The sequence below is a fragment of the Prionailurus bengalensis genome, chromosome B1, assembly GCF_016509475.1.
Source record: "Prionailurus bengalensis isolate Pbe53 chromosome B1, Fcat_Pben_1.1_paternal_pri, whole genome shotgun sequence".
Lineage (NCBI taxonomy): Eukaryota > Metazoa > Chordata > Mammalia > Carnivora > Felidae > Prionailurus > Prionailurus bengalensis.
The window spans coordinates 140853242-140865474 of NC_057344.1; the positions used below are offsets into that span (position 1 = coordinate 140853242).

Here is a 12233-nt window from a genome sequence, read left to right on the forward strand (position 1 = left end):
ACTTATTTTTCAACTCTTCATCTTTATTATGCACAAAACTAACTTTTAAAAAGCTCTGCAGAGTATTTAATAGTAGCACTTGATTTCAAAATATCTAAGTCATCATAATTTTTATAACTTTTTGAGTTGTTGCCAGCTTAATTTTCAGTACGTGCAAATTGGAGGTAAATTATTTATTACTTCTGGCAAATGCCTTTCATAATTTTATTTAATTTTTTCATCTTTTTTAATGGATCATAAAATGGCATCTTTTATTGGCTACACAAGAAGTCAGTAGTAAATGAATACTTTGCAAATAGGCTACCATGGATTGAAATGTCAACCATAGTTCATGGTGTGTGAAGTTTCTTAGATCAAAGTAGCTCTAACATATGGCACTGAGCTATTCTGTTTGGGAACTCTCCTGCATCTTTAAATAAACTCACTGTGACCATTAGGACTTACTGAATTTTATTTACTTAATTATATATCACAATACTATTTAATAATTCATGTGGAATGAATTTAGTTTTATCACTATTAATTGAATACCAGTTGACATTAAAATGTACTTCAAACAGTCTTTTTGCTATGGTGAGTTGTTTGGGTTTCTTCTGTCCTTCTACTTTGTTTTGTTTTTTTGTTGTTGTTTTTTGTTTTTTGTTTTTTTGTGCTTAAATGAGCTCTAGACCCAACATGGGGTTTGAACTCACAACCTGGAGATCAAGAGTTGCATGTTCTATGGGAGGAGCCACCCAGGCACCCTGATCCTTCTACTCTGAAAAAAAAAAAATATTCCAAGGATGGAACCAAGAGTGTATTATTTGTGAGCAATTCTGAACAATGTAGAACCAATTTATAGAAAAGGATGTTGGAAGTTTTCAGTTCTTAGACTGATCTTCCCTAACCACCCTGCATTAGGCACTGTGGGCCATTCCTGTCTCAGAAGGTTCTCCCTTTGTCTTTCATGACTTTTTATTCTCACCTAGCTGGCTGTTTCTTCTCAGATGTCACTGCAGGCTCTTCTTACTGTCCCTTACTCTCAGTTATCACCATTGTTGGCATACTGATTCATAAATGCATGTTCTTCAAGGCTTCCTTTTCTTGCTGAGGAGCTCCAAATCTCAAGACAAGATCTTTTTCTTAGCTCTAAAGGCACTATCTGAAAGTCCATTATCCGAAAGTCTACTGCTTCGCTTGGATTTCTCATGGCCCATTCAACTTGAAGCTCCCAAGTTAAGCCTAGGTACTTCTGTTCAAACCTGCTCTGTTTCCTGTGTTTCCTATGCAACCCACCTCACACCAAGGTAGAAACTGTTAAGTCATCATTAACTATTTCCTTCTTCCTCACCATTAACATCCTAAATGTCCGATCATTTTTATTTTAACTCCTTAAGATCTCCCAACTTTCGTTTTCACACCACCCTTATTGCCACTATTTTAGTTCATTTCTACTTTGGCTCTAATGTGAAATATACCACGAGATCCATAAATGGTGTTTCTACTGTAGAATCTACTCTTCCAATCCACGTTCTACACTGTAAAAAAGAACGATATTTGTAAAAACACAGTTCTGCCAATATTTCTACATAATTTAAAAACTCTTAAGACTAATTCCAAATGTCTAAAGATGGCATCCTGGCTGTTTCCTGATCCTTTCCTACTCCCTTTTCCAGCCTCAGGCCACATATTCTCACTCTCACATCTTGTGATGCTGCTACGTTGAATGGTTTTAGTTCCTCGACTGTTCTGTGCCTTCCTTACCTTCCAGCCTATCAAATAGCCTCCTTCTTCGTGGATGCTTTTCTAATCTCTTTTCCTTATTATCTCCTGGTCATTATGTAGGATTCATCTTTGAGTGACTTCCTGCAGGAAGCCTTTGTTGATGTCCCCTTGGCAAAGCTGAACAAGTTGTATCTCTCACAACTAGGTCCGCTAGTACTCCTGTGCTTATACCTCTTTTAGTTAATGTCACACTCTATTGTAATTGTTTATGTGGCTTCCTTTCACTTACATTGTAATACTGTGTTTTATTTGTTACCGCAGTCCTGTTACCAAGCACAGCCTAGCTTGGCCTATTGTAGCAATTTGTAAGTATTTGTTTAATTAACTAGTAATAGAATGATTGAGTGATTAAATGAATCATGAACTTATTGGCAAACATTCATAAACCAATTTAGAGTGCAGTTTTAGGTTTGAGGTGTAAACATACAGCCCAACACAGCTATGATGTTGGGTTTAATCAGATGATGTTTTGTAACAGGAAGGAAATAACACTGAAACATTTCTGTACAGGAACCTGGGTGATGTTACATTCTAGGCAGTTTTTGAACAATTTATCTGTAGTTTTACATGGCAGTGAGTAGAAAAGTTCTTTGAGCCAAAAAGTGTTAGGTAATTATTTCATTGCTGCTAGATATTCTTCTGTATTATCTGTGTTATATTTTCACTTGGGTCTAAAAGGTTTATATAAAAGTACCTTGGGGCGCCTGGGTGGCGCAGTCGGTTAAGCGTCCGACTTCAGCCAGGTCACGATCTCGCGGTCCGTGAGTTCGAGCCCCGCGTCGGGCTCTGGGCTGATGGCTCGGAGCCTGGAGCCTGTTTCCGATTCTGTGTCTCCCTCTCTCTCTGCCCCTCCCCCGTTCATGCTCTGTCTCTCTCTGTCCCCAAAATAAATAAACGTTGAAAAAAAAAAATAAATAAAAATAAGAGTACCTTGTTATTCTGAATAATCTGTTAGAAAAATAGTCAAGTGTTACAGTAATATAAGAATAACTGCTGTATCCTATGTTGGGTATTTTATGCTTATTATTTTTCCAGGCTCTCTTCCCCCAAACAACTCTGACATAGGTAAAATTATCCCCATTTTACAGATTGAGGAATGCAAGGTTGAGAGTATAGGGACTAGGCTTCAAACCCAGGACTCCTGATTTCTCAACTTGTGGGCTAGACCTCTCCCCTTTTATAATTTTAATTGATTCTTGGCACAAATGAAAAATGAACTCTCCCCTCACCTCTCACTTCTGTGTGGAATTAGGTAAAACCAACATGGCTTTCATACATTTTCATCCGTAACAAAGCGTCTATCAACTGGGAGTGTGGGTTCTACTGTTAGTGATACACTAACCAGAAGTAGGGGTTATGTAGGAATGAGCAATGCATAGATACGAATGGAAATGACATAAAATAAGATGGCAAACATTAAATATATGTATTGGAATTTTGAGTCAACAAAAGGTCAGGGTATCAGGTTTGGGTTAGAGGGTGAGGTGGCTTTACCAATCTGCATGCAAAGGAGCAGCATACCTTTGGGGGCAAAGGTATCATTCATGTGCCAGTATCATACCAATAATTTCAAAAACGTTTCACTAAAGAAACAACAACATTTAAATGCAAGAGTAACTTTTGGAGTGTGTTTTTTGTGTTATCTTAGCAGTTAGTAAATGCCATTCTAGTTAACCATGAGCAATATGGTAAATGTATTAGTATGAGCAATATGGTAAATGAATGTAGTAAAAACCTGGAGGAGTGTTACTCAGCTCTTGCCGATGAGAGAAATTTAAATGTAAGATTCTCACATATTTATCAGGGATGAAAGAAGTATGTGGTAGAAATAAAAGAAGCACTTGGACTCCAGAGTCAGAGAAGTTTAAGGTTTGGGCAAGTTACCTTTGTAAGCTTCAGTTTCCTCTCTTGGGAAGTGGAGAAAATGCTGCTGCCTAGCTCAGGGGGTCTCTGTGAAGATTAAATGAGAGGAGAGCCTTGTGTCTGGCTCGTAGTAGGGACTCGATAAACGCCATCGTTATCAATGCTGCTGCTGATGGCCATGCTCTGCTCTCAAGAAGGTAAAGATCATATTGTTTCAGTTGAGTCCACATGTCAAAAGAAACATCAGGTGCCTTTCCATCTGTGGAGACTTGTCTCAGTTTTATGTGAAACCAGCCACATGATACTAGACTGAGTTTTGGAGATAACTGCAGTTATATTGGCTGCCTAGAAGATCTCGTTGGCATGCATTTCTACTAGAGGAAAGAACTTTGTTGTAAAATAGATCTTCTGTTCTTATTCCACTTGGATAAGCATTAAAATCCTTTTTTCTTTTTTTCTCAGTCTGGAAGCATCAAAGTTTTTAATGTTTCCTTCATTAATTAGAGAACTGGTTTATTTCTGGGGAGTTCTAAGTGCCAGGTTATAAACAACTTCTGTATCTGCTGAACGCATAAAAGTTGAATCAGTAAGATTATTTGCAACAATCATACATTATTGTGAACCAGATAGTCCCTTCCCCCAAACTAAAACCATACTTACCATGTCATATGCTTTCTGGTACACTTCAAAGTAGAGGAATTGGGAACTAGGAAAGATTATTTTTGGATTCAACTCTGCTTAGTCTTCAAAAAAAGTAAATAAAACAAGGCACTTGTTTCTGCAGAATAAGCAATTGGGTTTAAGTTTTCTTTCTTAAATAAACCACTTGGCATTCTGTGTTGAACTAGTTCAAAAGTTCAAACAAGTTGATATAAATATCTTAAGTTCTCATTCTTTTCTGGATATAGCTAAACCTTTTTTTTAAACAAAGTATTTTGAAGGGAATAATTTAAAGAAATATTTTAGGGGCGCCTGGGTGGCGCAGTCGGTTAAGCGTCCGACTTCAGCCAGGTCACGATCTCGCGGTCCGTGAGTTCGAGCCCCGCGTCGGGCTCTGGGCTGATGGCTCGGAGCCTGGAGCCTGTTTCCGATTCTGTGTCTCCCTCTCTCTCTGACCCTCCCCCGTTCATGCTCTGTCTCTCTCTGTCCCCAAAATAAATAAACGTTGAAAAAAAAAATTAAAAAAAAAAAAAAGAAATATTTTAAACAGAAGTATTACTGATTTTTGAAGAAGAGCTCAGCTTCAGGTCTGCTAGGAGTATCTTTTCTGGTGTCTCTTGTTCCTGTGTGAATCCAAACTAAATATCACGGCGAGAAAAGAAACACACTAAGGACTCTGATTTCAACAAGCTTGCGTGGTCTGATGGAAAGACTTCAAAATTAGTTAGAACCCTAGCTTTACCACTTTAGGCAAGGTAATTAGCATTTCTGGGCCTGATGTACCCCATCTACACAACTGTGAAACTACTACTTTCTTTAAGGGCTGTTGTGAAGATGAATGAGATGATGTTCATAAAATGCCTAGGCTGGGTATCTGACACATAGCAGGGGCTAAATCATATTTCTCATCCCCCATCTCTGGCATTGTAATTGAAATTTTACCAGTGGTTTGAGATTGCTTCTCTTTTATCAGAATTCTTTGTAAGTGGTAGTGAATTTGGCCTTCAATTCAAGGAATAGAGAAGAAAACTTCAAAATATAACATTTTGTTGATTCAGAGTAATTCAGGCAAAGTTTTTAGCTATCAGTTCTTGGAATTTAGAATATTTTCGGAGAATGGGAGCATGGCACTGTATAGAAGTTAGATTACCAAAATCTTATCTACTACTTTCTGCTTTAATGAATGGATAGCTTTGAAATGTTGGCATTCCAAATATTATAGGATAATATACTGTGTAAACTATTTTGGAAAAGGGCTGTTTCCTTAATATTTTAAAATCCCCTTGTCATTTTTTCCCCTTTTGATATCTTAGAGCCATTTTTTAGAAAATTACCAACTCCTGGCTGACTGATCACAAATAATTGCTAGAATCTGAATTAATGAAATTTTAACTATTATTACTTATCTTAAAATTTGAAATCATGTTTCCAAAGTAAGAGCTGTATTCTAATTCTGATGTATCTTAGCCATGAAAAAAAGAAATTTTTCTTTCTTCTTGTACCTTTGTCAAGATATTTTTTTTTAATATATGAAATTTATTGTCAAATTGATTTCCATACAACACCCAGTGCTCATCCCAAAAGGTGCCCTCTTCAATACCCATCACCCACCTCTCCCCTCCCTCCCACCCCCCATCAACCCTCAGTTTGTTCTCAGTTTTTAACAGTCTCCTATGTTTTGGCTCTCTCCCACTCTAACCTCTTTTTTTTTTTTTCCTTCCCTTCCCCCATGGGTTTCTGTTAAGTTTCTCAGGATCCACATAAGAGTGAAACCATATGGTATCTGTCTTTCTCTGTATGGCTTATTTCACTTAGTATCACACTCTCCAGTTCCATCCACGTTGCTACAAAAGGCCATATTTCATTCTTTCTCATTGCCACGTAGTATTCCATTGTGTATATAAACCACAATTTCTTTATCCATTCATCAGTTGATGGACATTTAGGCTCTTTCCATAATTTGGCTATTGTTGAGAGTGCTGCTATGAACATTGGGGTACAAGTAGCCCTATGCATCAGTACTCCTGTATCCCTTGGATAAATTCCTAGCAGTGCTATTGCTGGGTCATAGGGTAGGTCTATTTTTAATTTTCTGAGGAACCTCCACACTGCTTTCCAGAGCGGCTGCACCAATTTGCATTCCCACCAACAGTGCAAGAGGGTTCCCGTTTCTCCACATCCTCGCCAGCATCTATAGGCTCCTGATTTGTTCATTTTGGCCACTCCGACTGGCGTGAGGTGATACCTGAGTGTGGTTTTGATTTGTATTTCCCTGATAAGGAGCGACGCTGAACATCTTTTCATGTGCCTGTTGGCCATCCGGATGTCTTCTTTAGAGAAGTGTCTTTTCATGTTTTCTGCCCATTTCTTCACTGGGTTGTTTGTTTTTTGGGTGTGGAGTTTGGTGAGCTCTTTATAGATTTTGGATACTAGCCCTTTGTCCGATATGTCATTTGCAGATATCTTTTCCCATTCCGTTGGTTGCCTTTTAGTTTTGTTGGTTGTTTCCTTTGCTGTGCAGAAGCTTTTTATCTTCATAAGGTCCCAGTAATTCACTTTTGCTTTTAATTCCCTTGCCTTTGGGGATGTGTCGAGTAAGAGATTGCTACGGCTGAGGTCAGAGAGGTCTTTTCCTGCTTTCTCCTCTAGGGTTTTGATGGTTTCCTGTCTCACATTCAGGTCCTTTATCCATTTTGAGTTTATTTTTGTGAATGGTGTGAGAAAGTGGTCTAGTTTCAACCTTCTGCATGTTGCTGTCCAGTTCTCCCAGCACCATTTGTTAAAGAGACTGTCTTTTTTCCGTTGGATGTTCTTTCCTGCTTCGTCAAAGATGAGTTGGCCATACGTTTGTGGGTCTAGTTCTGGGGTTTCTATTCTATTCCATTGGTCTATTGTCTGTTTTTGTGCCAATACCATGCTGTCTTGATGATGACAGCTTTGTAGTAGAGGCTAAAGTCTGGGATTGTGATGCCTCCTGCTTTGGTCTTCTTCTTCAAAATTCCTTTGGCTATTCGGGGCCTTTTGTGGTTCCATATGAATTTTAGGATTGCTTGTTCTAGTTTCGAGAAGAATGCTGGTGCAATTTTGATTGGGATTGCATTGAATGTGTAGATAGCTTTGGGTAGTATGGACATTTACCTTTGTTAAGATATTTTGATGTCCTAGGATCGTCTACAACAAATACCTACATGGACATTGCATTCTCGTTTTTCTTCAGTTTCTCTCTCCTGTATTGTCACTTTCTCTATATTTTAACCTTGAATGGTTTATTATTTCCAATTATTTATTTATTTACCTATCTATTTTTTAAGAATTTTTTTTAATGTTTATTTTGACAGAGAGACAGAGCGCAAGTAGGGCAGGGACAGAGAGAGAGGGAGACACAGAATCCAAAGCAGGCTCCAAGCTCTGAGCTGACAGCTCAATGTGCGGCTCGAACCCACAAACAATGAGATCATGACCTGAGCAGAAGTCAGACACTTAACCTACTGAGCCACCCACGTACCCCTCCAATTTTTTATTCTTAATAATCTTGTGATGGTAGTAATGTCTGAAGACAGGGGAAATATGGTAAATAGGATCTAAGTGGTTTTTTAAAAATTTTTTTTTTTATTTTTAGGGTATTGGGAAGACAGCCTCAGCATTTCTCTCAAGGAATTTTTTAATGTTACTATTTATGTTAATCTTTCTTTTAGGAACAATTAGATCATTTAAGGAATTTGCCTCTGGCTACTAAGTAATGACTGGAGCTAAGAAAGAAAAAAGTTGGGATAACTGATCAAAAGTAAACATTCTTGCTTGTTTTGAATTATATGCAGAAATAAAAATCTCCCACAATCCTCTCGTTTTTAATTTATTTTTAATTATTGTTTCTTTCATTTTCTTTCAGAACTCTTGATGTTTCAGTGAGCTTTAATGGAGGAAAATCTGTTATCTCAAGCTCATTGATAGTCACAGCCACAGAATGTGTAAGTAAAAAGTTGCATAAAGTTACTTTTTAAAAAGATTCCATCCAGAAATAATTTACAGATTCTGAGTGCTGTTGCATATTATAATAAGGAAGATGCCAACAATGACACTGGAGAGCACCACAAGGAAAACTTTGTATAGAATTCATTCTAGATTTCTGTTTTTTTTCCTTTAGTCTCATTAAAAAGAGATTTTAAGATAAGATAAATTTTGTTCTGATATTCATAAAATTCAGAAGTCATTTAAAATCAAAATAAGGTAGAAGAATGATTTTCAAATGAAACATTTTTATTAAAACATTAATTATCAAAATGGAATAATTTTTTTTTGTGTTATGAAGGTTGGGTTATTGTGTCTAAGACATTGATCACGTTTTTGAAATTATGAGTGTGTTTTAATGGTGAGCTCATATTTTTGTCCCTTTTAAATGTTGGTGCTTTCTAACATGAGTAAATAATTTGATTTCCATAGTTTGCTATATCTTAGTTTGAAACTCTGTTTTAGTTGAGATGATTGATTTGTATTACCTAAGATGCAATAATTTCAAATGTAAACTTTGTTGTTAAGATAGTGTTTTCCTTGTGGATAATTTTTAGGGTTCATGGAAAGTTTTCATATTCAGTTGAACATGAAAACAGAAAGCACTAAAAGGGACTGATCACATGGCTATTATTTTTATGAGTATATTATCTTTATAAAAAATACAGTAATCAAAGCAAGAAACCCCAAATTCTTGCCCTTCAAAATACGAAAATTACAAACCAAAACATTTTCTCACATCTCATGGTTGCATGGGTTTATATTTTGATCTTCATTTTTTAAGAAATGTTTTTATTTTTATTTATTTTGAGAGAGAGGGGGAGAGAGAGCAGGAATGGGACAGAGACAGAGGGAGAGAATCCCAAGCAGGCTCCACGTTGCCAGGGCAGAGGACTTGAATCCACAAACCATGAGATTATGTCCTGAGCCTAAATCAGGAGTCAAATGCTTAACTGACTGAGCCACCTAGGTGTCCCTTCCTTCAAAAAACAAAGTAACTCAATATTATCTGTATAGAGACAGTTGTCTTTCTCACTGTAAGAAAACATTGCAAGGAAAACAAACATCCATAAGGACCTTGGGCCACTACTAAATTTTCTGGATAACTCTTTATCAACACCTGTCTCTGTTTGAAAATATCTAGGTTTTTTTTCTCTCTTCATTTGCAATTCATGTTGCAATTTGCAAGTTTTCTTGTCTCTCAGGATGTGGTTAGATTACAAATTACGTAGTTTCTCAGTGATTAGCTCACTAAATGATACTCTTTCTCCGTCCTTCCTCTTATTCTGTTCCTCTAGCCATCTCTTCTCATCCTTGTATGGGATACAAAGACTTGTATCCCATAGGCACTCACAATTTTGGTGTGAAGGGAAGCTGAGGTTAAATGACTCATTTTCGAATTTACAAGTCATTGTACTTTTAAGGGAGTCTTCTAGGTCTTTCCGGTTCTCAGGAGAGCACATTGTGACTCAAGGTAGTTTAAGAGTAAGGTGATTTTAGAAAGAGTGACATTGGTTGTGTCAGAGATGGAGAGAGTGAAGGTGCAAGTTGTAATATTAAGTAAGGGATCAAAGTAATTTTTGTTGCAAACGTGAGATACGAATAAAGACTTGAGGAATGTGTGAACGTGAACCCTGAAGACCACCCAAGGGAAGAGTGTTTTATGCAGCAGGAGCAGCTAGAACAAAGCTTAAAGGGTCATTCTGTCTGACAAGTTTAAAGCAAAGCAAGGTGGCCAGTGGGCTGGAATGGAGGTATCCTGGGAGAGCAGGAGTCTCAAGAAGAGTAGGAGAGAATGGGGGAGGGGGGGAAGGGGACCGATTATATAGGGTTTTGTAAGTCATATTAACGACGTGAGTTTTTCTTCTGAGTGAATTGGAGAGCCATTGTAAGGTGACATGATATGACTTAATACTTTGAAAGGATCATTCTGGCTACTGTGTATAAATAGATTTTGCAGAGAGGGGCAAATGTGGAAATACAGAGACTAATTCCTTGCCTAATTCAGTAATCTAGGAGAGGGGAGAATGGCTCCACTAAATGTGAGATGGTGAGAAGTGATTGGATTTGAATACATCTGTGTAAAGGTGGAATCTATGGGATGCCTAGACAGAGTAGATGTGGGTGTGAGAGAAGGACATTCACAGTAATTCTTTTTTTTATTAAAAAAATTTTTTTAATGTTTATTTATTTTTGAGAGAGACAGAGACAGAGCTTGAGTGGGGGAGGGTCAGAGAGAGAGGGAGACACAGAATTGGAAGCAAGCTCCAGGCTCCGAGCTGTCAGCACAGAACCCGATGCGGGGCTCGAACCCACGGACGGTGAGATCATGACCTGAGCCAAAGTCGGATGCCCAACCTACTGAGCCACCCAAGCACCCCCACAATAATTCTAAGTGTTTTCACATTGAGGGACTAGAAGAACGTGTTGTCATCAGGTAGAGCAGTGTTTGGAAGAAGATGAGGACTTCTTTTGTTTTGGAAATGTTGAGTGAAAGATGTCTATACAGCCATTTCAGTGGAAATATCATAAAGCAGTTGAATATACAAGTCGGGAATTCCAGAGAGAGGTCTGGGTTGAAAGTACACATTTGGGCACTGTATAGAGTGAAGTAGTCAATGAAATTCCACATGATTTTTACTGAAAAAAGAAAAAGAAAGTGACTTTCAAGAGGTTAGAGCAAGAAGAGAAAGAAAAGAGCATCAGAGAAAGGTTTTGTTTTGCTTTAATTTGGAGAATAGTTGACATACAGTATTGTATTAGTTTCTGGCTGATTTGATATTTACGTACATTTCAAAATGGTGACCGCCATAAGTGTAGTTACCATCTGTCACTATATAGAGTTGTTACCATATTACTGACTGTGTTCCCTGTGCTGTACGTTATATCCCCGTGTTTCATGTATTTTATAACTGGAAGATGGTACTTCTTAATCCCCTTCACCAATTTCATCCATACCCCCAAATCCCTCCTCTTTGGCAACCACCAGTTTGTTTTTGAGAAAGGTTTTGTATTCATGGAGGAATCAGGATAAACTGGGTCCTGAAAGGAAAGCAGGACCTAGGCAAGAAGAAAGGAGGGAAAAGCCGATTACAGATGAAGAGAAAAATGAAATTGAGGGTGGATGTATTTGATTGGAGTGAAGATGGGAGGGAAACTTGAAAATAGAAAATTTAGACCAGATTATCAGTAGCCTCAAAGAAGAAAACAACCAGGTGGAGTTTAGAGTTCATCCCATAGGTCTGTGGTTCCTAAACCCCAGTGCACAGAAGTCAGTGCTGAAATGAAAAAAGAAAAGAAAATGGATTATATTTTTCATAATGCTAGATTTATTCAACTTGAAAGAATTCTTTTATTCTGAAATTGTTCTTTCTGCCACTTTAATTTTGCAATATCCTTTAACTGAAGAAAGGATAACTGTAATAATTTGTTGGATCAGCCCTTCCTTCGTTTTTTATTCTCTCCTTCCCTCTCTCTTCCCTCCTGGCTCTCCTTTCTTCCTTGGAATGGGAGAAATATGTAGCAATAAAGAAAAACTGCACTCAACAACATTAAACAGGTAAGGAAGACCTTATTCAAGGTTATTATAAGGGTGCCTGACTGGAGCATGTGACTCTTGATCTTGGGGTTGTGGGTTCAAGCCCCACATTGGGTATAGAGATTACTTAAAAAATAAAATCTTGGGGTGCCTGGGTGGCTCAGTTGGTTAAGCGTCCGACTTCAGCTCAGGTCATGATCTCACGGTTCGTGAGTTCGAGCCCCGCATCGGGCTCTGTGCTGACAGCTCAGAGCCTGGAGCCTGCTTCCGATTCTGTGTCTCCCTCTCTCTCTGGCCCTTCCTCTCTCTCTCTCTCTCTCTCTCTCTCTCTCTCAAAAATAAGTAAACATTAAAAAAATAATAATAATAAAATAAAATAAAATCTTAAAAAAAAAAGACT

At 37.8% G+C, this 12233-nt stretch overlaps 1 protein-coding gene across 1 annotated transcript in view; it reads left to right on the forward strand.

Annotated features, from left to right (window-relative positions):
* Positions 1-12233, forward strand: part of ANTXR2 (ANTXR cell adhesion molecule 2) — a 155896-nt gene that overhangs the window by 54068 nt on the left and 89595 nt on the right. The window contains exon 11 of the mRNA XM_043572387.1: positions 8177-8255. Within this exon, the coding sequence (XP_043428322.1) occupies positions 8177-8255 (79 nt within the window). The remainder of the gene's footprint in view (positions 1-8176; positions 8256-12233) is intronic.